At 52.4% G+C, this 25,530-nt stretch overlaps 13 protein-coding genes and 1 non-coding gene across 14 annotated transcripts; 5 read left to right on the top strand and 9 right to left on the bottom strand.

Moving 5' to 3' along the window:
• Positions 1-5: 5 nt before the first annotated feature.
• On the top strand, positions 6-879 carry MRET_3514 (exosome complex component RRP46; the record flags this gene model as incomplete). The annotated part of the gene is made up of 2 exons (XM_027630141.1): positions 6-96; positions 125-879. The coding sequence occupies 2 exons, from the start codon at positions 6-8 to the stop codon at positions 877-879; spliced, it is 846 nt and encodes a 281-aa protein (XP_027485876.1).
• Positions 880-992: 113 nt separating this feature from the next.
• Positions 993-1,077, top strand: MRET_t0056. Its single transcript has one exon. It is a non-coding gene; the product is annotated as a tRNA-Gly (tRNA).
• Positions 1,078-1,583: 506 nt separating this feature from the next.
• MRET_3513 (uncharacterized protein) lies at positions 1,584-2,735 on the bottom strand (the record flags this gene model as incomplete). The annotated part of the gene is made up of 1 exon (XM_027630140.1): positions 1,584-2,735. One exon carries the CDS (start codon positions 2,733-2,735, stop codon positions 1,584-1,586), a length of 1,152 nt encoding a protein of 383 aa, XP_027485878.1.
• Positions 2,736-3,034: 299 nt separating this feature from the next.
• MRET_3512 (glutamine amidotransferase) lies at positions 3,035-4,192 on the bottom strand (the record flags this gene model as incomplete). The annotated part of the gene is made up of 5 exons (XM_027630139.1): positions 3,035-3,481; positions 3,561-3,635; positions 3,665-3,834; positions 3,876-4,142; positions 4,180-4,192. 5 exons carry the CDS (start codon positions 4,190-4,192, stop codon positions 3,035-3,037), a joined length of 972 nt encoding a protein of 323 aa, XP_027485877.1.
• Positions 4,193-4,304: 112 nt separating this feature from the next.
• On the bottom strand, positions 4,305-6,713 carry MRET_3511 (AP-3 complex subunit delta; the record flags this gene model as incomplete). The annotated part of the gene is made up of 1 exon (XM_027630138.1): positions 4,305-6,713. One exon carries the CDS (start codon positions 6,711-6,713, stop codon positions 4,305-4,307), a length of 2,409 nt encoding a protein of 802 aa, XP_027485880.1.
• Positions 6,714-6,792: 79 nt separating this feature from the next.
• Positions 6,793-9,141, bottom strand: MRET_3510 (betaine lipid synthase; the record flags this gene model as incomplete). Its single annotated transcript, XM_027630137.1, has 1 exon — positions 6,793-9,141. One exon carries the CDS (start codon positions 9,139-9,141, stop codon positions 6,793-6,795), a length of 2,349 nt encoding a protein of 782 aa, XP_027485879.1.
• A 359-nt stretch (positions 9,142-9,500) lies between these two features.
• Positions 9,501-12,083, top strand: MRET_3509 (secretory pathway protein Sec39; the record flags this gene model as incomplete). Its single annotated transcript, XM_027630136.1, has 1 exon — positions 9,501-12,083. The coding sequence occupies one exon, from the start codon at positions 9,501-9,503 to the stop codon at positions 12,081-12,083; it is 2,583 nt and encodes an 860-aa protein (XP_027485841.1).
• A 1-nt stretch (position 12,084) lies between these two features.
• MRET_3508 (component of the RSC chromatin remodeling complex) lies at positions 12,085-13,818 on the bottom strand (the record flags this gene model as incomplete). The annotated part of the gene is made up of 1 exon (XM_027630135.1): positions 12,085-13,818. The coding sequence occupies one exon, from the start codon at positions 13,816-13,818 to the stop codon at positions 12,085-12,087; it is 1,734 nt and encodes a 577-aa protein (XP_027485842.1).
• Positions 13,819-13,943: 125 nt separating this feature from the next.
• MRET_3507 (secretory carrier-associated membrane protein) lies at positions 13,944-14,840 on the top strand (the record flags this gene model as incomplete). The annotated part of the gene is made up of 1 exon (XM_027630134.1): positions 13,944-14,840. One exon carries the CDS (start codon positions 13,944-13,946, stop codon positions 14,838-14,840), a length of 897 nt encoding a protein of 298 aa, XP_027485845.1.
• An 80-nt stretch (positions 14,841-14,920) lies between these two features.
• On the bottom strand, positions 14,921-15,917 carry MRET_3506 (septin 3/9/12; the record flags this gene model as incomplete). The annotated part of the gene is made up of 2 exons (XM_027630133.1): positions 14,921-15,642; positions 15,668-15,917. The coding sequence occupies 2 exons, from the start codon at positions 15,915-15,917 to the stop codon at positions 14,921-14,923; spliced, it is 972 nt and encodes a 323-aa protein (XP_027485846.1).
• A 924-nt stretch (positions 15,918-16,841) lies between these two features.
• On the top strand, positions 16,842-18,509 carry MRET_3505 (F-type H+-transporting ATPase subunit beta; the record flags this gene model as incomplete). Its single annotated transcript, XM_027630132.1, has 2 exons — positions 16,842-17,010; positions 17,053-18,509. 2 exons carry the CDS (start codon positions 16,842-16,844, stop codon positions 18,507-18,509), a joined length of 1,626 nt encoding a protein of 541 aa, XP_027485843.1.
• A 177-nt stretch (positions 18,510-18,686) lies between these two features.
• Positions 18,687-20,165, bottom strand: MRET_3504 (uncharacterized protein; the record flags this gene model as incomplete). Its single annotated transcript, XM_027630131.1, has 1 exon — positions 18,687-20,165. One exon carries the CDS (start codon positions 20,163-20,165, stop codon positions 18,687-18,689), a length of 1,479 nt encoding a protein of 492 aa, XP_027485844.1.
• Positions 20,166-20,410: 245 nt separating this feature from the next.
• MRET_3503 (RNA-binding protein) lies at positions 20,411-22,282 on the bottom strand (the record flags this gene model as incomplete). Its single annotated transcript, XM_027630130.1, has 1 exon — positions 20,411-22,282. One exon carries the CDS (start codon positions 22,280-22,282, stop codon positions 20,411-20,413), a length of 1,872 nt encoding a protein of 623 aa, XP_027485849.1.
• A 232-nt stretch (positions 22,283-22,514) lies between these two features.
• On the bottom strand, positions 22,515-25,460 carry MRET_3502 (methylenetetrahydrofolate dehydrogenase (NADP+); the record flags this gene model as incomplete). Its single annotated transcript, XM_027630129.1, has 1 exon — positions 22,515-25,460. The coding sequence occupies one exon, from the start codon at positions 25,458-25,460 to the stop codon at positions 22,515-22,517; it is 2,946 nt and encodes a 981-aa protein (XP_027485850.1).
• Positions 25,461-25,530: the final 70 nt, after the last annotated feature.

The raw sequence follows: 25,530 nt of genomic DNA, 5'->3' as shown, positions 1-25,530 counted from the left end.
CCGTCATGTCTCGAAATGGATCGTCAGTAAACGATCAGCCAAGAATACAACTAGGATGGCTTAGTCGATCAGACGGGAGCTCGAAATTTGCTTATGGTTCGTTGATATCAAGCTCTAACTCCAGGCACTCAAACAAGCGCAGCATCTGTCACCGGTCCCATTGAAGTTCGCATCCGTGACGAATTGACCGACCGCGCTACTTTTCAAGTCATTATTTCGCCATTGGAAGGATATCCTGGCATTGCATCTAAAGCTTTATCTGCTGAACTTCGTGACCTCTTTCAATCCGTAATTCTCCTTCATCATCACCCCAGGGCGTTAATCCAACTTTCGATCCAGTCTATCAGCACACCGTCCAGCACATCACTCACGATACCAATTTCGCTCGAAGGAAGTCGTCATGAGACAACTGATGAGTCAAAATATCGCACACCACAACTGCTGGGCCCTGACCGCCCGTTTCATGCTTCGGAAGTGGCAACTTCAATAAATGCCTCCATGCTAGCCCTTTTGGACGCCAACATCCCCATCCGGTCAACAGTTATTGCAACCTCTTGCGCTTTTCTTGATCCAAAGGACGTAGACGATCAGCGCAACATGGACAGTTACATGGCCGATGATGATTTGCCATGCCTCGTGATCTACCCATCGCCCCGCGAAGAGAATGCGGCATATAGCTCGCTTGTCGCTGCGTTCTCTTTCACAGGACACGATCCAACAGAGCCATCCAAGTCTCAAGTGCATGGTCAACTTGTGTTTCTATCAAGTATCGGCCAGATGACCGCTCATCAGCGAAGCCTTGCAATAAACGCGACTAAGACGGCTTCCATATCTATACTAGATCACGTACGTACTGTTCTCATTGAACGCTTCGAATAAGCAAATTTCCTTAATGATCGAAAAGCATGTTGCCCCTTCGAGAACTTGATGAAGAGCTCAATGACTTGTAAGGTGGTTATAAACACACGCCTGCCATTTCTGGCAACAGTTGAGCGCCAATGGTTTAGTGGTAAAATACAGCTTTGCCATACGTTTGGAGATTAGCTGTGCCGGGGGTTCGATTCCCCCTTGGCGCAATTTTTGCCCCTTGCGTCAAGGCACTTTTATGCAGTATTGCGCACTCCTCCCACGTATACACGACTGCCAAGCCGAAGCAAGTGTCATTTTTTCAAGTAAGTCACTGTTTTAATTTGTAGACGATCATATTGCCGGATAAAGTTAGTAGTATGCGGGTCCGCTCAATTATCATGTGCAGACTTCGACAGGCAGCGAACACCATCAAGTAAATACGGATGCGATATGCGATTTTCAATACTGATACTTGCTACAAATCAAAGTTTATTGACAAAAGATAGATATACACCGTAACCAAGTGAAATCATAACATTTACAATGATAGACTTATATCCACAGAAAGAATGCGAGAGATACCAAAAGAGAGTAGAGAGCAAATTTTTTGCCGCATCATTTTGTTAAAATGATGAAGAAACACATACACAACGCTCACAAGCACCGCGACACGCAGCCCGAACCAATGGAAGCAAACGAAGATCATATAGCAAAGAGATGCGTATCGATTGGGTTTATTGCTGGTGCAGTAATAGTTGGCCAAACGCATCAGAATCAAAATTTGAAACGGCATGGTTGTTTCGTCCCCTGAAGTCCCGACGCTTCCCAGCAGCTGCACTAGATTGTGTGAAGCGCTCAAACCAAAAATTTTTGCCATCATCCTCATCAACGGAAGTTATAGGCTGTGTCTGTGAAAAAAATTCGAGAGCCTTTTCTTCCAATGGTGTAGATGGAACAGAACCTTCTGATGACATGTATGTGTATGACTTGGCCAACACGGCTAGAATGGTCCGCTGGCGCGCACGTCCATGAATGCTTGCGAAAGGCTCCCAATCCGGCTCCGTCAAAAGAACTTTTCTTCTCGTACGCCGGTTCGATTGATCTTCCTGAAGTGAACCTTTACAATAAGCCCGGATGGAATCATAACTCGAACTCGTTTTCAGACGTTTTTCTGGGACTAATTTGGAAAGCGAACGGCCAAGATGATCGTCGTCAGAGGCGTAAGAGTGGCTGCAACTTCGATTATGACCTTTCTTTATGTTTCTCTGTGAGTACCCACAGGCAGAGCGTTTTAAAATGGATGCGCGGGGCTTTGCTAAAGTGTGTTCTGATGAGAATCCACGTCTAGTCTTCCCATCTATTAGGTCCAATTGCAGTGGACGGTGACATAAATCACTCGATGGATCCGAGCTGACGAGGATGACATTATGACGGCGTTTTGATTGAGAAGAGCCGTATCCATCCAAAAGGTCGGGATCAACAGGCTCATCATCGTCACAATCGTCATCGTCATATTCACCATGCTCAAATAAGCCAGAACTGAACGTGGGCACGAGACCTAACTCTTGCGGGGTGAGTAGCGACAAGTAATAACGTAGATCGATGCCTGTTGCATCATAGCCATGTGTTGATGCATAATAGTATAATGCTACTGCACTCGTCACCACAGTGGCTGTTGCTAGAAATACTAGTGGCCAATGAGTAGTGTTACGCACACCTGAACCTCGAAGAAAAGCTTTAAGTTCACCTGAAAACATTTGGTTTGACCCGCCTTGCCGGATTGGCCATGTTGAAAGATAGCCTGGCCATCGATCCGTATGTAATGCACTCAAGGGTATTTGGAGCCATTTGTATGGTGGTGGTAATGCTGGTGCAACAACGTACATCACGAAGTCACACAGCTGTACGCTGAAGGGGGATTGTTCGCCACTTCAAACCAGGAACGGGGCGGAAATTCAACGAGGATATAGCTGCAAATTTATCAGGAGATTTTTCGCGCCAAAATGTAGGGGTACCGAGCTAGCGATTTGAGACACTTGTTGCGAATCACTTGTTCCGGAAACGACGTCTTGACGCCGAGTATTCACAGACGCCCACTTTGATTGGATAAGTGGTCATGTCGATTCTGACACATGCTTATTATTTAGCACTATGGCTTGGCTGCGCCGATACTCCACTTGGCCAACTAATTCATTGGTTCCAACTCCGCTGTGGCGGGCTCCATTCCTAGCATGGCAAGTAAGATTTTGGCAGTATCCAGATTTCGTTGTTCTTCATTTATACTGCTCAGTGCAGATTCGTAATCAGTCTCATTCACTGTACCTGTTTCACGCAGGTGAGATAGCAGATCACGCATTACTGCGGCATTGTACTCAGGATGACCCTGCAAAGTCAAAACGTGTGCGCTTCGGACAGGCATGGGGCCAGATGCACCGGTTACAATATCTTCCACGTCGAAAGCGACGTAGGACGATGATTTCACGGATGAAGGCAAAGGCGGTGCTTCCGTTGGGTAGTGCAAAGTCAGACCTTGGATTGGACACTTTTCGTTACCACCTAAGGATTGCCAAGCGTCCCCCTCCACAGGCAGTGGCATGTCACATACATAGTCCGTATGCGCTTGCTGTAAAGACTGTAAAATGTGTCAGAATGTTGCTCTTAGCTGAGAATTGAGGTCTCAATCGGGGCCCCATACGGTGTAATGAACGTACCCATTCAGTATCATGATCAAATGGCGATAAGATGCCCGTTCCTTCATTTGTAAGTTTGAACTTTGTTATACCAAACTGTCAAGGTCAGTGTCCCAGAGACGTACTTCGGCGTGATGCTTGTCTTGCACCACTTTACCTCCAAAGGCACGCGCGACCAGTTGGTGGCCAAATCCGAGTCCGATAATCCGGACAAGGGGGTGTTCGAGAACGAGGTGCTCCAGGTACTTACTCAGTACCTGCATCCACATAGAATTTTCTTCAGTGGCTGAAGAAGCTGTATATCCGTAAGTTTGCATGATGAAAAAATATACATACGACTTCCTGTAACCACCATCGCGTCCCACGCACCATCGTCCAATTGCGAAATGTCTGGAAACTCTGCCATCATTATATTGAAAGCTTGAAGATGCAATGAAATCTTCGGATGCCACTCGTGGCGCGGAATGTTGGCAAGGGCTTCAGCCAACGCATTCCGAAGCATGTACTCAAAACCGCCATATTTTTCCACAAGCTGCTTCGGCGGCTGCCCTGCCGTCAAAATAGCAATCGAGATTGTTTTTTGGACATCTCCTGAGTTCTTTACTGCATGCATAAGTCATTTAGATATGCAAGCGCGTACCGTCATCCGTCATATTCGTGCGGATCTAGGCGAAGTCTGTGTGTAAGCGATTTTTAAGCGTTTCATATGATCGGGAATAGATCGGGCTTCGCGGAACCGTCTCGAGATAAATAGAACACTATCGATTACTTCCTACGCGCACTCTTTTTGTGAGATACAACCTTGGGCTGGATGCTCGAAATAGGAGCAAGGGTATCATCTGAACGATGCTGTTGCGATGCAAAGTCAGATAAGTTCAGTTTTACAATGGGGATGTCGCGGAGATCTTCCTCATCTTGATTCAACTGAGGTGGAGGCACTGGCCTGCTGTCGGCTTTTTTCTTGCTAGACTTCTTCGAGCGAGGTTTTAAATAAAAAGGATTGTCAGGGTCGGCTTGTGGTCGGCGCTGAGACGAAGTAGGTTCTAGCGGAGATGCTCCTGATGGAACCTTTTCTTCGAGCATGACTGTGTGCCGGGGTGGTTTTGTTCGTTTGGGTGGCTTCGGCGCCGGTTCCACAACATTCAACAAAAGTGTCCAAGAGGATTCTGGAGCGATCCACGCATGCAAGTCCATAGACGCAGGAAGGGGCTCAGGGGAATCTACTAGTTCCGAGCGCGCATAAAATAGAGGCAAGAGAAGAAACAGAGCTCGAGGAGCCGAAGTTTCAGAGCTTGACGCTTGTTCCTCACACGTCTCTTCTTTGGGTTGAGCATCACTCGGAACGTTCAGTCCATTTTGCAAAAGCTCAAATAGCTGAAGTCCCTCTTTGCAGCGCTCAAACACTTCCGCATCTTCGTTCGATGCGAGTTTTGTCAGTTGTGACTGCATTGTCTCTGTGATGGCCAAGAGTTGCAGTTTTGTACCTTGACTCCACGTATCCGAGAGCTGTGCCGCCCAATATGCAAACATCTTCATAGCACTCTGAATACAGACGGAAATAATAGGTGGTGAGAGACTTAGTATAGCATCCTGCAAAAGTGCTTCAATGAATCGAGGAATGGAGTCAACTTGCTCGACATACTCGCTGCAAATCGTAGCACAAGCCCGAAGTACTTCCGACATGGGGTTCTCCGCATCGTACATGTGAGGATCCAAAAGCATGGGGAAAAGCACTGAGCTCGCCTCAGCCTGAATTTCACTGTGGTAAAACACGAATTCCATGAGCTGATCGACGACGCGTGGTATCACGCTATCATTTACAAGATGTGCCAGCCGGATCAGCGTGTGCATATACCATGACAAGTCGCGGATGCGACTAAAATGATTCGCACCGCCAAGATCAAGAATACATTCAGCGACTTGAGTTCGGAACTCGGTACACTTTGAGCCTGATAAGTCTGAGGTCCAGGATGTCTCTAAAACCTGGGCTTGGTCTGCATCCAAGGTGCGCTGGAGAGTTTGGGCTGCACTAGGCGCGGCCAGAGTCTCGTCCGCGGAGCCGAGGTATAACATGAGATAGTCGACAATGGGGCGGAGCGACATGGGGTCCGTCGCCAATCGTGCTACTAATTCCAAAGCACGGACACGGATAGTCATGTCTGGATGCTGGATAGACTTGAGAATGACATTTTGGTGTTGGGCCACCAAATGAGGATGGGAGGGTGCGAGCTTATCCAGCGCCAGAATAGATATGTAGCGCAAGTTTTGGTCATCATTTTGCAGAAACACACCAAGATTTTCAACGCAGCGGCGAGCCAGTTCATCACTATCACCGCGTTCGAGCATGCCACCAATAATGACCGTATGGATGCATTCGTAAAGTAGACTCATGGCAGGTGTTGTAGACATAATAGACATGATGGGTTTGTACAGTTTACGCACGAGGCGTGGCTCTACTGGCGAAAGAGCGCCAAAGAGCTTAATAACCTTGATTAGGAGCCAGTTGTTATTTGACATGGTAAGGATTTCGAACAATTGAGGCGAGAGCGGCACGAATGGCGCAGGATTACGTCGCGCAAGCTCGCAAATAACATTGACAGTAGCTGTGACAACGCCAAGGTTTTCATCGCACAAGAGATCGCGGAGACGCTCATAAGTACGATCCAACACCTCGGGGCAACGAAGGATGACGGCATGTAAAACCAGCACGGCGCGCTTACGCACGGGCGCGCGTGTGTGTGACAGCATCAGGATAATATCATCAGAAAGGTGCTGTGCGAGCTCTTGGGTCATGATGTGCGAGAGGCCATGCAGCGCAGCCTGCACATCGAGGGGTTGCGCTGAGTGCAAATCCTTCTTGATAAGGTTTGTGGCAAGAATAAGTACCTCTGTATCTTCTGAAAAACACAGGGACGCGGCAAGGTATCCGATAAATTTAAAGCGGTAATTTGAAGATGCCATTGTTTCTAGAATATGGAATGAAGCGCTCGATAAGCGGTAGCCCAGCATATGAAGGTATGCAAGTTTCAATACAGCCTCAGCTTTGATATCCATATCCGCACTTTTGATCTCACCGCGTATATCGTCCATCATCGCGGCAATGTACTTGGCCTCATCTTTGCCGCGATGCGACCGCAACCCCTTGATGAGCGCGGTCAGCGTCTTTTCAAACATGGCGAGAGCCAAAAGGCGATGGCTCAAATCCACGTGGACTAACACAGACCTCCACCAGCGATGCCAGCGCTTGGGCAAACTACAAACGTACGGCCTTGTAGAAGGATGCATACATGTTCACGTTGTCAATGGGCTTACCCGTCTCGCGGATGTGAACAGGGGCGACCTTGAAACCGGCAAGTTCGAAGCGCTTCGAGTACCAGGGATATTTGGCTGCGCTGCGCCAAAATACGGCGCCGCCCTTGGCAATGACACGCGCAATTTCCACAACTTCACGGTCGAGGTCCGCGACCGTTTTGTCGTTTTCGTTGCGGGCCGCCTCAAGTTTAGGAATCGGTACCGAGTCATCGATCGGATCGAACCAGTCCATATGGTCCATCAGGATGGCACGCGTGAGACTGCCGTCCTGCAGGCCGCGCAGCACCGTGACAATGGCATCGGTGTGGAGACGGAAGCAGTCGAGGGCCTTTCCATTGTCCGCCCTGAGCGCATTGAAAGCATCTTCCTTAAGGTAGAGCGGGCAGCTCTCGCGGCTGTAGTTGCCCATAAGAGTGAGGCGGTAGTGGTAGTTGTCCGTCGAAATGAGCGAACGAGCGGGGATGGGGTCGAGCGTGTCGACAGCAAACTGCTCCACAGAGACGCCTTCGTTTTTGAACATGTTGAACTGATTCATTGGCACACCCAAGGCATTCCAAAGGAAAGCTGGGTTGGACAGAAACACACGAATCAGAGCTTCATTGATAATGGTCTTACGGACCTTGGTGTCCCAGATCCGCTTTTGTTCTTCGAGCGACTTGGTCGTGCACATCTGCACGACATCTTTTTTCGCGCCCATAAGTTGGAAAGCCGTCTTGGCCAGGCGCAGAGCGTGGCCCGAGTAGCCACGGAAGTAGAATGCACGCTCAAACGAGCGGTTGTTTGACTTCCAGAACTGGTACGCATGAGACGAGATATAGGGAGAGATGCGCTCATCCAGCAGCTCGGGGAAGTTGTTAATTTTACCCTCACCGAACATGCGCCAGAACGTTTCGTAGTCCAGCGTCAGGATCGAAGCAAGTTTGAGCTCCAGCAAGTGACCCTGGCACGGATTCATGTCGACCGCGTGGATACGACGAGGCTTTGCGGCAGCCGCGTAATGCAGCGCATTGTCACCGGCACTCGTGATACACAGGATCGAGTCTTCAGGACCCAGATCGAGATGCTCCATGTCAACGTAGGGGTCTTCCCACGTGAAACCATAGATCCAGGTACGGAACATGTCGCTGAAGCGGTTATCGACAAAAGGCAGGCGCCAAACCTTCGAGCCGTAATGGAACGAGCTCTGGGGCCACTGGATCGCTGTGTCATTCTTCAGCTCCACTACAGCACCTTCCGTCGTCGTTTTGTTCATACGCTGCACACGCTCACGAGCGATGTCGGGGAACGTGGGCGGCACAGCAACGTGGTTACCGGCCTCGACCTCGAAGGCTGTGACCGCCGCTGTCGTGTCGCGCTCACGCGACACACCCAGCCACACGTAGTATGGAATCTGAATCAGGTAAGGCACAATGAAGTGGTTGCGACCGTTAAAGCACTTGATCGTGCCAAATTTGTGTTCGAGGTATTCGCGGCGGGCAGGGTGCAGCTGGATATGGTCGAGCGCGAACCAGTGACGCCAGAACCAAGAGTTGAACCAGTGGCAGTGATGCATAATGGATCCACCCACAAGCGTCATCTGGTCTGCCGTCGACTCGCTGCTCGACACATAGAAGTCGGCGACACCAAACACACCCACGCGTGGGTCAAGAAATTCGTTGATACGGTCAAGTACGGCGTAGAAAGGCGGGATCATCGAAATGGAGTACGAGCACGTAAACAGATCCACCTTGCGCTCGTCGGGAAGGCCAGGCAGCGTAAAGTCTTTGGCATTTTGGCACAGGGCCTGCACATTCTTGTAACCGAGGCGTTCGAAGCGCTCACGAGCCACCTTGAGCAGCGGTTCACATAGGTCAATGAGGTAAATCTGATCGAACTCAGCGATGGGGAAGAACTTGTCCATCTGCTCAATGTTCCAGCCCGTGCCACCACCAATGTCGACCCACACGAGCTTGCGGTTCGGTTCCTTCTCGCGCAGGAGACGCATCTCGGCAGCACAGAGCTTGAGCATAGTCTTGCGGCCACGCAGCAGACCTGTGCGCGTGGCATCGTACACACCAGCCTGGTTTTCATAGAAACGATCCAGGCGTTCGGCCTGGTTCTTGGTCTTGCCCAGCGGCTGGAGGAAACAGTTGTACGCAAACACAACAGCCTGTCGCACGGGCGGGAAGGCCACGGTGAGAACGACCATCGCACTAAACACGCTGCCGACAACGAGAGCACTGCGGCTCCAGTCGAGTGCTTGGATGCGTTGGACGAGGAGAGATGCGTGACTTTTTACGTAGTCCCACATTCTAGATCAAGGCGGGGAACACGTCTGTACTAGCGGTATCGTTTGAGGGTGTATAGCCAGGGTTGAGGGAAGCACGACGAGGGGGGAGCGTTAGCTTCGTGCGGGTGTCGTGAGAGAAGGTCTGTGGGGCAGCCGACGTTCCGTGCGCGCGCGTTCTTATTCGAATGCCGTGCTCGGGTCAGCGTGTGCCACGAGGCGGTTTCCGCTGGCAGGTTCGATCGAGCTGTGACATGGCTTGTGCACACGGCACGTGCGTTCCACGCTGGCATAACCACGCATAAGAATTGCCCACGTGTGCGTTGTATCCAATGCGGAGGCAGCCCTGGTCTGGCGGCCAGGGTGCCTCCGACGCGCCGACGATGCATGGCCAAAGTGACAGGGCGGCGCCCGTCACGTCTGTCAAATCCATGGCCAGCGACGCGGAGAAGCGAGCGTTCCTCGCGTCGCTGCCTTGTGATGCTGAGTCTGTTCTGTCAACGCTCACGTCTATTGAGGATGTTTGGTGGGTCGCAGCGGCCGCGGTGGCGGCCGTGCGCACAGGCACGGCATGGCTTGCCGCTGACGCCGAGCGTGTCCTTGCGCATGCACTCGAGCGTAGCGCATCATTCGACCAGGAAGTGCAGGCGGTGCTATCTAAGGACGTAGATCGCCTGTTAGCCTGGCTCGATGCTGAGCCTGATCGCCTTCCACGCGTCGTGCTTCGGCGCAAGCTTTGGCACATGCGTTGGCTTTTGAGCATTCCTCTATCGCGATCCAAATCAGCACTGGTCGAAACTGATATGGCGCGCCTGTCCGATATACCCCTGCTCGAGCATGCACGTACGCTGTGTCTTGCTGGCAATGAACGAGCTCTCCGTGCACTTCTTGGGACCAATGCGTCCGTCGCGCTATGCTTGTATCCGCATCGCTTTGTGCTGCTACGTTTGCTGCTTACATGTGGCGGCGTATCGCCTGACCACTTGATGCAGTTGCGTCTGTTGCCCGGTACGCATCTCCCTGTAGCCGACCGCGAGAGCGGAGCATGGGTCGATGCCTTGGGATCGTTCGCGCTGTGGACGGAACATCCCGGTATGGTCTCGGCTCTCGCCCGACGCGGGGCGGCCACACACCCTCCTGCACCTCCGCCGCCGCCGCCGGCTCTGTCGGACTGGTACATGGACGTTATAAGGGAACTCGAAGGCCGTTGGGGTCTGGTCGATGCAGCCTTCGCCTTGGCTCAGGCTGGCGAGCGCATGGGCATGGTGCCATTACGCGCCGCGCGTGATGAACTGGCATTTCTGCACATGCTCGTGTACGAATTGCATGCGGAGGCTTGGTCTGTATCTACGCTGCGTGCGGCCAAGGCCGCCGACCTTGTTCGTCTTGTTGTGTCACATCCCGCGCCGATGAGCGAGACGGCCCAGCGACTGCGCGATGCCGTGTTGCCATACCTCCAGCATGGCACATACGCTGATGCTCATACGCTGCATGCATACTCAGCCAGTGCATTGGGTGTACATATCGCCCTCATGGTACTGGATACCCTTTCGCCTGCACGTGCCTTGCCCCTCGTCTCGGCCATGCTCTCTTGGCTCGACAAGGAAGACCAAATGCGGCTCACATTGGTAGTCATCGGCGCATATGATGCTACGGACCGAGCATCCTTGGCTATGTATGCGGACATGCTACGTGACGTGCCCCTCCCTGACGCATCGCCCTCGCCGCTGTATCTTGTGCTGAGTCGTGCTCCAAAACACGACGCTTTGGCCTTGTGGAAGTGCACCCACGTTGCCTCGTCCCATCAACTTATGCATGCTGTTCGTGATGTGCGTGTCCTTGTGGATATGGCGCAAGCCTTGGCGCCCATTCGTGCGTATGCGCCGAGCTATTTGTGGGGTGACGACGTTCATCGGCACCGAGCGCATCGTATGGCAGTAGAACTTGTGCAGCATGCGCTCACGCAGCGCGGACACGAACGTGCCGCGCTTGAACGCATCCTCCAGGCTCTTGCACCTTGGATAGGTACGCATGCGCCGTACTTGCCGACAGAGTGCGTGCGGACCCTTTTCAAGCAACTCTTATTAGCGCGAGCACCGATTCTATTCAACGAAGTCGTACATGCGCTGCCCCATACGTGCCCCAAGATCGCTGCACTCCTGTCGCCCGAGGACGCAGAAGCACTGGTGCTTGAGACAGCCCGTGCATGGACCGAGCAGGCGCCGACTTGTGATCCACTCCATGGAGCCTTACAGCGGGCGCGTGACACCCTCGATGCCGTGCCACTTTCTCCAAGCGTGAATGCAGAACTATCCTTTCTGCAACTGCTGGGCCTCTTGCACGAGCATGCTTTGCCCCTTTCGCCGAAGGACGTGCGTGCCACGTCTCGTCTGGATTTGTTGGCACGAGTCTTGTCGAGCCACCGCGACGCATATCGCACAGCCCAGCCGTTGGCTCGGGCGTGCATGATAAACGAAGATGACGACGTGCGGATCGAGGCGATGCTCACGGACGCAGCAGCGGCGAGTGGCGATGTGTCAGCAGCGTTGCGAAGCTGCGATCGCCTAGTCACGCGCGTTTTATCGCTTGATCACACTCAGCACACCGAAGCGTATGATGTCGCATGGCGCACCTGCTTTCAACTCGCCAAGCAGCCTTGGATGTGGCCGGATCATCGCGCTCCCACCCAGGTTTTTGGCCATGCCTTGCGTCTCGCGCCTCCTGAGCATATCTCCACGATTCTCACAACTCTGGCTCCGTTGGCCGTCCGTGCCAGTCATCCGCCCACGATACCCCGCCGTGATGCGCAGCCGACCCATGCATGGTCACGTCTCTTGACGCGGACCGAGGAGCAGTCGACGGCTCAGCTTCTCGACTCGGTCGCGACGCAGCATGCACCGAACGCCGCACGCGTGGCGCGCTCGCTCTTTGACATGGGCGCCGCATGGTGGAATGAAGCCAAGTAGTCTACACAGTATGCATATATACGTGCACGGCCGCACCGTGAGCCTGCTGTGCCTGTACCTCTCCGTGGTCAACGTGGGTGATGTGAGTAAGGGCTGGGCCCTCACGTGTGATTGGCACAGGCTCGTTCCGCACAAGGATACGAGCCGCTTCCTCCTCAGAAGTCATGCCATCCCAATGCCAACTAGTCGCATGCGTCCCGCGCGGCAGAGTCAAGATATGATGCTGCGACGCTTCCAGGCGCACTGATATATGTGCATCGGCACTGGTTGTAACGTGCAGCGCCGTCCAGGGGCACGGTTGAGCGTCTCTGCTCTCTGCCGCGCATGTGGGCGCGACGGAGAATGTCGCAGGATGTCGCGGCCATACCTTGGCCTGCAAATCTTCCCACACGCGTTCGAGTGAGACATTCGCAGGCACTGCTGGTGCAGGCACAGCCGTCACGGATGGCGCAGGGGGCACCACAGGTACTACCGACCCGGCTGGTGTGGCCGGGGTGACTGGTGCTGAAGTTGTCGATGGTGCTGATACTGCAGGTGATGCCGCTGTCGGTGCAGACGGCGCTGGTCGGACCATAGGCGGCTGAGCAGGCTGCGTGCTAGGAGAGGACGTTGTCGGCGTGGGCGGTGGAACATAGCCAGGCTTACCGGGCGGAACCGCCGCTTGCCGATGGTCATTGGGATCCAGCGTAAAGCCCTCGGCCAAGAGGGCCGGGACCAAAACACGGTCCAAATGGCGCCATAGCGCCTGTGCGTCATTCCAAACCTGCGATTTCTCCTCATTGTAGAACTGGGCATTACTGAGCATAAGCCGAATATCCGATACAAGTGCGTGTGGGTTAATGTACTCTTTCATATCGAGTTTGCGTTCAATATCGCGGAAACAAATGGGCCGTTGGATAAATTGGTAATAGTCAGGGTACTCGTCCCGCGACGGTAGCTCTAAAAACATGTCTGAGTACGTGTGCCCATCCATATCCTGTGCAGCCATCATGTTTTGCACGGCCCAGCGCAGCATGACCTTGAGTCGCTTCCCTCGCGGGGCTCCTCGGCGGCGCGGCTCGATAACGTACGATGCGGCAGTTGTAGAGACAGGCATGATGGGCACCCGAAGGGGCGAAGGCGTCACAGGCACCGACGGGGCAGATGCTGGCGTTGGCGTAGTGGGTATGGATGGTGGAGATTCCTGCAACTGCGCCTTTTCCACAGGTCGACGGAGTGTAATTTTGTGAGGACGCACAGGCGTTGCTTCATCGTTGGGCGACGCGGGTGCGGTTGCTTGGGCTTGCCACTCTTCGAACACCGTCGCACTTATATCCTTAATAAGACCATGCAGGTCTCGTGCCTTGAGATATATATCACTCTCACTCATATTGAATCGTTTGGCATTGTTGCACATGAGCTCCAGATCCTGCTTGAGCTCCAGGAACGTGCCATACTCTTTCTGCTTGAGTTTTAAGCGTATTTCAGCAAACGAAATAGGACGGCGAATGACAACATAGTACTCGGGATACTGCTTCCGGCTCGGTAACTTCAAAAATGGCTCACAAAGCAGCTCGTCATCACGCGCGTCACGCACCGTGCAGAGGCGGTCGAGCATCGTTCGGCCCATCTCTGCCACATCTTCAGAGTTGGGCACAATAGGCTCTGTATGAACCTTTGAAACAATGCGTGCACTCTTTCGCGGCTCGTTCTGCTCAGGCGGCATGGGTCGGCGAAGACGCACCTTGGTCGACATGGCGGTCAATCGTAGCGGCCCATCCCCTATCGTGTGGCGACGCGTCGCTGTGGAGGCCACGTGGTCGGTCAGACCACAGCGTCGGGCCTATCTGTCGAGTGCGCAAGACCAACAACGTAATCGCCATGGCTGCACAGGACGAAGACCCTTTTGATGATCCTTCCATAAAGAGCGCGGTAGCAGGCGGCGACATAGACGATCTCGAGTCAAATCCATTTGAGACAACGTCGCTGAAGCAGGGCGATAGTGGTTACGCTCCGCAGGTGGATTTGGATGAGCAAGAGGAAATCTATCCTACGAGTACGCATGGTACAGCGCCTGCCAATGCTATGCGCATGGATGATATTGCACGGCGTGAGCGCGAGATAGAAGAGCGTGAGCGCGAGCTTGATGCACGAACAGAACGCATGCGTCAGTTTGGACGCAACAATTGGCCACCTTTCTACCCCATCGTGTACCATGACATTGCCGGTGAAATCCCACCTGATTCGCAGTGGATAATGAAGGATGTATATCGTCTATGGCTCTTACTAGCAGCAACACTGGTATGGAACTTTGTGACGTGCCTGCTCCTTTTGATAATCACAGGTGCCATAAGCGACCTAGTGATGGGTGCCTTTTATATGGTGTTTATCGGCACAGGCAGTTTCTTCCTGTGGTACCGGCCATTATACTTTGGTTTGATGAAAGAACATTCTTTCTTTTATTACGTCTTCTTCTTGTTTTGCGGGTGCCACTTGCTCTTTTCCATATACGCTTTCGTGGGCGTCGCAGCCGCCGGCTGTGCCGGTGCACTGACAACAATTCATTGGTTCTTTGAACGTGGCTGGAAAGGCTGGCTCTTCGGTACATTTAGTCTTATCACGACGCTTGGCTTCTTTGCTCAAGGTGTGGGACTCGTGTGGTACTACCGTATCATCTGGCGACACAACCACGACAAGGGCCACACATTTGATCAGGCTAAAGCGGAGCTTGCATCACACGGCATGCGTGCCTATCTGATGAACAGTGCGCGTATATAGAATCCTGTACAAAGCGGTTTGTGTGATGGGAAAAAAAAACTTGTTGATCTAGGACTAGTCACACTACATATGGCAACGACTTAGGCGTGCTGCTGGTACTGTTGCTGGTGCTGCTGCTGCTGCTTAGCACTGCTTTCCTTGAGCGCCAGGAGCTGCTTCGAGCGGAATGATTCGTAGTATGTATACGTTGTCGTATCAATAAGGTCGTGCAGATTCGTGCGCAACAAAAAGTTGCGGAACTGCACAAACTCACAATGCGAGGGGTCTTCGATGTTGATCATGCCACACCGCGACTGACGGCCACGCACGGGCATGCCATCCACGTCATATACCTTGGTAGAGCCGACAACAGCGAAAGGTAACATGGCCTGTACTTGGCTGTTCAGCTCTCGCTCCTCGTCATCGTAGTCTTCGTGGTCAAAGGGGTACACACGGATACTATTCTCTTGCAGCTCATTGCGTACACGATGCTTGAATGCCTCCCGCTCTTCCATTGTAAGCGTATCAGCCTTGGCAATGATCGGGATGACATTGGCAATGTCACCCAGTTTTTTAAGCATTTGAATATCAATGGGGCGGAGCGAGTGGCCCGACGGATTGATGAAGAAAAGCACCACATGGACGCGAGTGTCGGGAATGTGGCGCTCGCGCACAGCGGTGAGCTCTTTGCGCAGATAAATACTGTACTGATCCTTGATGTACTTGACAATAGGTTCCCAACAGTGCTCGTTGTTGATCAGATCGCCGTAGCCGGGAGTGTCAATCAGGTTAAGCTTTAGCTTCACGCCATTCTCGATAATTACTGTCGTAAGTACTTCTAAACGTACCATGTGACACCGTGCTAATGGTTGTCGTCTTAGGCATGTCATCCGACGGGTCGAATCGACCCTTGCTTTCGAGCAGGCGCGACGAAAACAAGGTGTTGATCATCGTGCTCTTTCCCATTCCCGTCTGGCCAACAACCATGACATTGAACTGGAAGCCACGGTGCATCATTTTTAGCTCCACTTGCTTCGTCATGGTGTCGAAACCCACATACCCATGAAGGGGCGTAGGCATAGGCTCTGGCACCGTCATGGTCGTCCAAATGGGCCTCAGCTACCGGTGTCTCCCATCCACGCGCCCGTCACTCTCGCGTATCTCTCTACATCACGTGATCAAGTTTGGAGCAAGCTTGCTAGCTCCCCTACTTTTCTGGCGCACGGGCTGTAAGGAAGACTGAGCCAGTGCGCAGCAGCTCGCCTTATACTATGTTCCAATTTAAATACCGGAACACGGATCTGGTCATGCATTGTCAAGCCTATCATGAGGGTAAATTATGATGCTTGTGCCCCTGACTTTATCCCTCGCTTTGGGCGCCGCGCACCCACACCGTGGGCGCTAAGAACAAAGAATGAACAAGTGATATACATTATTACTTATATATTATAGGCGATCATGGAGGCTTACTGGCTTACGTGCTCTCGCGACATGAAGGATCGCAACTGATAAGGGTCACGATGGAGACCGCGTTTCAAAGCCAAGTCTTGTCTGAGGCACGGGTTTTCGATACTATGTTACGAGACACATGATCCTAACTTTCTTGTATATAATAGAGCGATAGCTTGGTGTCGATTGTCACGGAACCGCATGTTAGACGCGTGATATGGCGATCGATACAGCCTACATCGTCCGTGGATCAGCTACCGTACCATAGCCATCCATGCCAACAATATCCTCGGCCGATGATGATCGACACGCACGGCCAGTCGATGTATCCACTTTTCGCTGTGCCGCGGGACTCGTGGCCGCGGTAGTATTTACCTCGGCCGAGAGCAGTTTGCTGGCAATTGACGCACATAACGCACACCGGGTGGTTTCGGTCAGCTTTTCGACTGCAATTGGCTGATGGGACCTCTTGGTGCATGGCCGGGCAGCCAACCCGGGCCATAGGCCTTTCCAGCGCCAACCTCAGCATCTTTCTTGTCCCCTCACCTCATTGTCTGAGCGAAACCCAGCGCTATGCCTATCATTCAGCGCTCCGCCGTTCGCGCTGTTTCGCGCGCATCTCGCATGGCCAGCCGTGTGGCTCGCCAGAATGCAGCTGGCTTGTCGACCGCCGCCCGTGTGACCGTCCCGTCGGTCCGCTCGGGTGCTGTCCCTAGCATTGCCAAGGCTGTTAAGGTGCCTGGTACGTATCTACCCTACTGCACAAATATCTAACAAGAAATAGCCCGTGGTCTTGCTACTGAGTCCGCCTCAGGTGCTGGCCAAGTTGGTAACATCCGTGCCGTCATTGGTGCCGTTGTTGACGTTCACTTCAATTCTGAGGACCTCCCTGCTATCTTCAACGCTCTTGAGGTTCAGGATGTGAAGGGTGGCAACCGACTCGTTCTTGAGGTCGCCCAGCACCTTGGTGAAAACACCGTTCGTTGCATTGCCATGGACGGTACCGAGGGTCTCGTCCGTGGCCAAAAGGTCGTCGACACAGGTGCTCCCATCACCATCCCTGTCGGTGACGGTACGCTTGGACGTATCCTGAACGTCATTGGTGAGCCCATTGATGAACGCGGCCCTGTCAAGACGGATGCTTACCGCCCTATCCACCGTGAGCCTCCGTCGTTTGTGGAGCAGTCAACGGACGCTGAGATTCTTGAAACTGGTATCAAGGTCGTCGACTTGATTGCCCCCTACGCCCGTGGTGGTAAGATTGGTCTGTTCGGTGGTGCCGGTGTCGGTAAGACTGTGCTGATCCAGGAGCTTATCAACAACATTGCCAAGGCTCACGGTGGTTTCTCAGTCTTCACCGGTGTAGGTGAGCGTACCCGTGAGGGCAATGACCTGTACCATGAAATGATTGAGACCGGTGTGATTAACGTCGATGGTGACTCGAAGGTGTCGCTCGTGTTCGGTCAGATGAACGAGCCTCCGGGTGCCCGTGCCCGTGTGGCCCTTACTGGTCTCACGGTCGCTGAGTACTTCCGTGACGAGCAGGGTCAGGACGTGCTTCTCTTCATTGACAACATTTTCCGTTTCACCCAGGCTGGTTCGGAGACCTCGGCTTTGCTTGGTCGTATTCCTTCGGCTGTCGGTTACCAGCCCACGCTTTCGACGGACATGGGTGCCATGCAGGAGCGTATTACCACCACCAAGAAGGGCTCGATCACCTCGGTGCAGGCTGTTTACGTCCCTGCCGACGATGTGACTGACCCTGCTCCGGCCACGACCTTTGCTCACCTTGACGCCACGACTGTGCTTGACCGTTCCATCGCTGAGCTTGGTATCTACCCAGCTGTCGACCCTCTGAACTCTCAATCGCGTATGCTTGACCCGGCCATTGTCGGTCAGGAGCACTACGACGTGGCCTCGGGTGTGCAGAAGCTGCTGCAGGACTACAAGTCGCTCCAAGATATCATTGCCATTCTGGGTATGGATGAGTTGTCTGAAGAGGACAAGCTCACCGTCGAGCGTGCCCGTAAGATGCAGCGTTTCATGTCGCAGCCTTTCGCTGTTGCCCAGGTCTTCACTGGTATTGAGGGTCGTCTCGTTGCTCTCAAGGACACTGTTACTGCCTGCAAGGAGATCCTTTCTGGCAAGCACGACAGTCTCCCTGAGGCTGCCTTCTACATGGTTGGTAACATCGGCGATGTGCTTGCCAAGGCCGAAGAGATCAGCAAGCAGTCCAACTAAGCTGTAATCTCGGCAGTTCTATGTAGTGACATGGCTGTTGTCGCGATGCCGTAGACTTGTTACTACGTTGGGAACCATCACCTGAGCTTGTTGAGTTGAAGAGATTGTCGGAAAAGAAGATGAAGGCTAACGACGGGGGAAGATCATGTGCCACACTACAAACCATGGGTATATTGCTTACAAGTTATCCTTTAATCTCATCATCAAATGACCTTCAGTTAAAGTAGCATTTACAGGGGTATCATCCAGTGTATCATGTCGCAACTCTGAGGGGTGAAGAATTTTCCCGCCCGGAGCTGCGTCTGGAACTGGCTTTGCCAGTATCGCGGAACGTGCTTCCTTCAGCAATTCATCAATTTTTGCGCAACAGCGTCTGTAGATCGTATCCGTTTCTTGGTCCTGTTGAGTATAGATACGTAACACTTCCTCACCGAGACTATCCTTCTCGTTTGCACCAGACATAGGATGGAGTAATTCATCTAATGAGGTTCGAATGGAACCTGATATTTGTTCTCCATGATTTGCTTCAGAGTTGGTCTTTCCTACCAACATATTGTGTCGCAGTTCGCGTAACTCTTTTGTGAGCTTTACCTTACTTGATTCCAAAGTCGCATTTATGGCCAGAAGACTCTTGTTCGATATTTCGAGATCAAGGAGTTTTCGAGCATGCCTTGCATCAAGGATATGTGAGGCTTCTTCCATTGTCAATTCATTTGGTGTTGACGATGTAAGAGACAACTCGTTATGCATCCTGTGGTTGAGACTAAGTGGTGATAGCGTCCCAGGGGCTGATTGATTCTTATGATCAGTCCACGCACTACTAGCATCGCTAGGTAACATGGATGCGGCCGGCGCCGTGCGCATACCCAGCACTGGAAACGGGATAGGGGATGGCGCTGATTTATGTTCCTGTTGATCTTTCATAAAGCTTGCTTGAGCAAGAGAGGCGCTTGTAGTTGGACCGCACCCCGTATGGTATGTTTCATGCGAGGGAGAGCGCGAGGCACTTTGGACCTTGTCGGAGTTTTGCTGCGGGTACAAAGACACATGACGAACATTCTGTTTAGAAGCCGTGGACACTGCCTGCTTTGGCGACAAGGCTGATGGCAACATTTTTGGTCCAGACCGTTGATTAACATGTACACGAACAGGTTTATTTACCTTGTCGGTGCTTGCACGAACAGAGAAAGGTCTTGATACTGGCTCGGAAATCTTGCCAGGGGGTAGGAGCGAGGGTATTGATTTTAGTGGCTCTGGTTCCGCGACAGAGGCATGCATAGTGTTAGCACATATGAAGAAGCCTGTCTCAGAAGACCATTCATGCTTTGTTCTTGGAGTCTCTGCAAACGTTTTTCGGCCGCTTGTCTTGGCATGGGCCGATAACGGGGACGATAACGTAGCTGACGGGGCTGTACGAGGTAATGATGGCTGTGATGACACGCTTCGCAAGCGTGGGTGTACCTTCTTTGGTAGTGCGTTTCGACGCTCTCGATCAATCTTAGAATGAAAAAGCTCTGGGCATGTTCCAACGTTTACGTGGGCTTTAAGAGGCGTCGCATTGACCTTGCCAATATTACTATGCGCTCGCGGGGCATTAAAACCCTTATCCATAGCGGAGGGTGTACATGTTGAAACCCTCGCATGAAGTGAATCCATGCCTTGCTACAAGTATGGATCGGATGCTGCCCGAGCAACAGCACTTGAAGAACGTAGTTGCCGTTCCTCGGCTTACAGCACAAGCTGAACGACCGCGTATCTGCACCAACCACGTGGTCTTCACGATGCATGCCAGTGACAGTTCAATTAGCGACAATTAAACATGATCAAGCCACCTTGAAGCTCTACTTATTCGAAATGACTTATTAGTCTGCCAATAGACAACTATGATGGATGCATTGTCTTTACGCATTTGGTTCGGAGGACATCTCAGAAGCCTTGCCCTCTGAGGCAGTACTCGCCGGCTGGGGGTTGACCGGCGGGTCAATTCCATACTTTTGACGAACAGCCTCGAATGTCTTGAGCATCTTACGACGTGCACCCAATGCTGCCACACCCTTTTCTTCTAACGCACGATCATCCATCATGACCATCTCACGCCAGTTAGAACCCTCAAAGTTAGGCGTATACTTGTGCAAGCGCAAATGCCGGAGCCAAGCAGGCACATCGTTGAGAATAGAGATATCCGCTACCTCCTCTTCGGCTTGAGCTCCTGAAACATGTGAAGACGGTTGAGGTGATCCAGCCAAGTTACGTGGAGCCATGGGTGGACTTTGCAATCCTCCGAAATTACGATGGCTCGAGCGACCCGCACCGCGCATGCCTTGTGCTCCGAAGCCTGCCATATTCAGTTGCTGCTGCTGCTGAAGAATCTGTTGCTGAAGCGCCAAAAGCTGTGCCGAGTTCATGTTATTCAAACCACCCATAGCGGCCATCGTATTCATCATTTGAAGATTGGCTGGGTTAGACATACCACCTGAGGGACTTTGCAAACCGGCCAGGGCATTGGGACTCATTGCAGGAATATTGAACGGGGGGCTGTTGCCAAGTTTGGCTGGCGTGTTCATAAGGTTGGCATGACCGGCAGCCTGATCACCGGCAAAACCGCGAGTGGTGTTGCTTGGAGCACTACTACCGCGAGTCATGCGAGCAGAGTCGGGTGTTTCTGCTTGCGTCGCAGACATGTGGTGACTGAGTTGAGCCAGCTGAGCTGCTGTAGCCTCTAATTTAGCGTTGGTATCGTCTGAGCGGGAGTTATTGTTGTTGTCCAACATTGACATGATAGGCGTGTTGACCATACTAGCCCAACTGCCACCCACACTTATGGGTGAAAGGGCATCTTCAATAGATCCACTAGCACGAGGAGAACGGGAGACATCCGATGAGTGTGGACGCTCGTGGGCGTTCCCCGTGTTGGTCCGAGGTTTTTCTTGGACGTTTTCTAAGCCAGAGTTGCCATGGTAAGACGTCATCGATTCCATAGGTAAGATACCAGGAGCCGACGTTCGATTCGCTTTTAGTTTGCTCCTTTGCGCGGCCAGCGCGGCGGAGACATCGGGATTAGCAGAGCCATACAATGACGCCGAATTGGGTGAAAGGAAGCCGGTGCTTTGGCGCTGAAATGCTCGCGTATTAGTGGAAGGAGATTTCATGGCTGTGGGAGATTTAATACCCAGCTGTGCCATTTTGGCTTCCAGCTGGTCGTTCAAAGATTGGTTTGAAGGATTGGGCGAAATAAATGCACCGACAGGGTCGTTTCGAGCCATTTGCTGCAAAACAGTAATAAAAAAGCGGATTTGGACTTGTGTTGACTCCTGAAGAAGACTGTACAGCGCAGCTGTACGCTCTGCTTCGCTCAATACCCGGAACCACTGCTCAATCGCACTCAATTCTTCCTTAAAATTTTGGTCAAGAGATGCTGCCGCCATTTCCTCTAATGTAGCCTCGTAATTTTGAAGGTCCTCGAACCATTTGTCGATAACGTCCGTTTCAGGTGTACCATGTTGCCCGACAGGAAGCATCTCCGAACTTGGGCGCAGGTTGCTGCCTCGGCCTAAACCTGTCATATGCCCGCCATTCCCCAAGTTCATCACACGCGGTGATTCCTGGGAGGACTGCGACATTCGCATGATGTTTTCATTTGGCAAGCCCATCTTGTTGCCGTGTGAGAATCGCAGTCCATTAGCATTTCCCATCGAGCTGGTCGGACGCTGAGACTGTTGATCTGGTGAAGGCGATGGTGAATTGCGCATGCCGGCAGAATAAGATGAACGCATGATGAACACGAATTCACAAGTCTACGCAGCTACTGCCACCCCACCTTAGGCCCTGCCTATTGTTTTCTTCTCAGCTAAAGTAGAGAAGTGGTGAGTCGGCTGGATGCCCAGCCTAACTCCGACCGGGGATACGCGGCGTCTGCCACACCTCCATGGAACGACAAAAGCTTAGTCAGAAGTGCGGCGTGGGCTACGTGTAGTGTGCAAAACGAGCCTCCACTATGTAACTAGTTCAGAACAATCCCATGACTTGTCCTTGGTCATCTAGGTCAATGTCATAGTAACCGGGACGGGTGTTGAGGCCGGGCATGGTTTGCATTGCACCGCAAAGAGGATACAAGAATCGAGCTCCTGCAGCAAGACGCACACTGCGTATAGGCACCGTGAATCCAGTCGGCACGCCTTTCAACGCAGGGTCATGCGAAAGAGAGAGATGTGTCTTGGCCATGCAGATAGGTAAGTGTGCATACCCTTGGCGGGTATAAGTAGATATCTGATTTTGAGCCTCTGGTGTGATTTCGATTCCGTCTGCACCGTACATGCAGCGAGCAATCTTTTCAATCTTGGCCTCGATGGGCTGATCGAGGTCGTAAAGGAACCTGAACTGCGATTCGCTGTGTTGCAGCAGTTCCACGATAGCCTCAGCGAGTTGGACAGCTCCCGCTCCACCATTAGCCCAGTGATCTGACGGTATGGCAGCGTCCGCCCCTGCTTCATATGAGCGCTTCGCGACCAAATCCAACTCGGCCTCAGTGTCAGTAGCAAACTTGTTAACTGCCACAATCACCTTGAGACCGTGCTGCTTGGCATTCTGAATATGTTTCGCTAAATTTCCACACCCTTTATCGAGAAGTTCGATGTTTTCCTTTGTGTACACAATGCTGAGTGGCTTTCCTGGCGAGACGTCTGGACCACCGCCATGCGACTTTAGTGCACGCACCGTTGCTACGAGCACAACGGCATCCGGTACCAATCCACTTTCGCGGCACTTGATATTACAGAACTTTTCCATGCCAATATCGGCACCAAAACCTGCCTCAGTAATCACATAACCCGCACTCTCAGCTGGTTCATCCGCCTCGCGTCCAGCGAGCTTCAAAGCAATGGCATCAGCGAGGATTGATGAGTTTCCGTGAGCAATATTGGCAAATGGACCAGCATGGACAAATACAGGCGTGCCCTCAAGAGTCTGCATCAGGTTCGGCTTAATTGCATCGCGCATCAACACGGCCAACGCACCACCCACGCCAAGATCGTCAGCTGTGATCGGTTCACCCTGCTTGTTTGAACCGATAACCATATTTCCGAGACGCTCACGCAGATCCGATAAATCGCGGCTGAGCGCTAGCACAGCCATGCACTCTGACGCCACGGCTATATCGAAGCCTGTTTTGCGCGTGAAGCCCTTTTCAGTAGGTGCTTCGCCTATTGTAATCTGACGCAAATACCGGTCATTGGTATCGACGACACGACGCCATGTCACAGAGGCCGGGTCAATATCAAGACGCGCAAAGCGGCGGCGCTCGTCTTCCGTCAGAGCATCTGGATCAGTCTTATGAATCTGCAGCTTACGCAATCGCTTGAGCATCACAGGCGCAAACTTACGGACGCCTTTCTGACACGGGGTTAATCGGTCGTACAGAGCAGTGTCACTTTGAGTAGCCTCATGAAACATACGTGTATCAATAGCTGCAGCCAGCAAGTTGTTTGCTGCCATAACCGCGTGGTTATCACCCGTCAAGTGCAGATTAAATTCTTCCATAGGAATAACTTGCGAGTATCCACCGCCAGCGGCCCCACCCTTGATGCCGAATGTGGGTCCTTGAGATGGCTGACGGACGCAAGCAAAGGCGGGTCGCCGTAAATGACCACCCAAAGCCTGAGCCAGTCCAATAGTCGTGGTGGATTTGCCCTCACCAAGCGGTGTCGGCGTGATACCTGCCACGACAATGTACTTTCCATTCACGCGAGAAGAAAGGCGGTCTAATATTTCACACGAGACCTTGGCCTTTGTGTTACCGTACTGCTCCAGTTCACTAGGTAGTATACCAATCTCTTGAGCCAGTGTGTTGAGTGTTTTCGGCACCTGCGCACGTGCGATCTCAATATCAGAAGGCACGGGGCGTTGGATTGTGAGCGGATTTAAGGTTGTGACTCCGCGTGGATGCGAGGCTTCATACTCGGCGCGGCGTGTAGCAGCAATGAGAACATTTTCCATCAGCATAGCGACGGTCATAGGGCCCACACCACCAGGCACAGGCGTGATGGCGCTCACGACGGGTAACGCGGATGCAAAGTCAACATCACCTATAAGGCGCTCACCCGACTTCTTGGTGGCATCAGGCACATAGTTGATACCGACATCGATAACCACAGCTCCCTTCTTAAGCCAGGAGCCCTGCACAAAACCAGGCTGTCCAATGGCGACAACCACAATATCAGCCATAGCCAGAATTTCCTGCACATTGGTCGAGTATCTGTGCATCTGAGTCACCGTGCAATTTCGCGAACGAAGCAAATGAGACACTGGGTTACCGACAATATCACTGCGGCCCATTACGACTGCAAACTTGCCAGATAGGTCATTAGAGCAGACTGTCTCGAGGAGACGCAATATACCAGCGGGCGTACATGGCACAAACTGAGGGTTACAGGCTCTGGATGCCAATTGCCCAATATTAATCGTGTGGAATCCATCCACATCTTTGCGAGGAGTGACTTCCTCAGTGATCCGTCGCTCAGCTTCCGAGTCGATGTGGTCACCGAGAGGCAACTGGACTAGAATACCATCCACACTCGGATCTTCATTCAGGGCGCGGATCTTATTTGTGATCTCCGCCTCCGTTGAACCAGCAGGTAACTTGATGTGATCCGCACGAATACCGCATTGAGCTGACGCATTGCTCTTCATACGAATGTATGTGGATGAAGCGCCATCTTCACCCACTTGAATGATGCTGAGTCGCGGTTGAAAACCGGTGTGCTTTTCCTTGAGTGACCTGACACGTTCCGCAACGGATTGTCGAATGGAACCAGCAAGCTGCGTTCCATTTATTCGCTTATCCAGCGGTGCAGATACACTCATAATACAGCGTTGGAATTGGATTAAGCGATGAAAATGTAGACGGACTAGTGCTCTCTTGCTATATAATGAGAGAGGCACAAGGCCGACACGCATATATTGATGCCGGAATCGTACGGACACATCTTACAGCGCAGGCATGAAGCGAACATGGGAATTATGCACT

This window comes from Malassezia restricta, chromosome VI, assembly GCF_003290485.1.
Source record: "Malassezia restricta chromosome VI, complete sequence".
Taxonomy (NCBI): domain Eukaryota; kingdom Fungi; phylum Basidiomycota; class Malasseziomycetes; order Malasseziales; family Malasseziaceae; genus Malassezia; species Malassezia restricta.
Note: the sequence above shows the minus strand (reverse complement) of the source record. Positions and strands in the feature narration are given on the sequence as shown.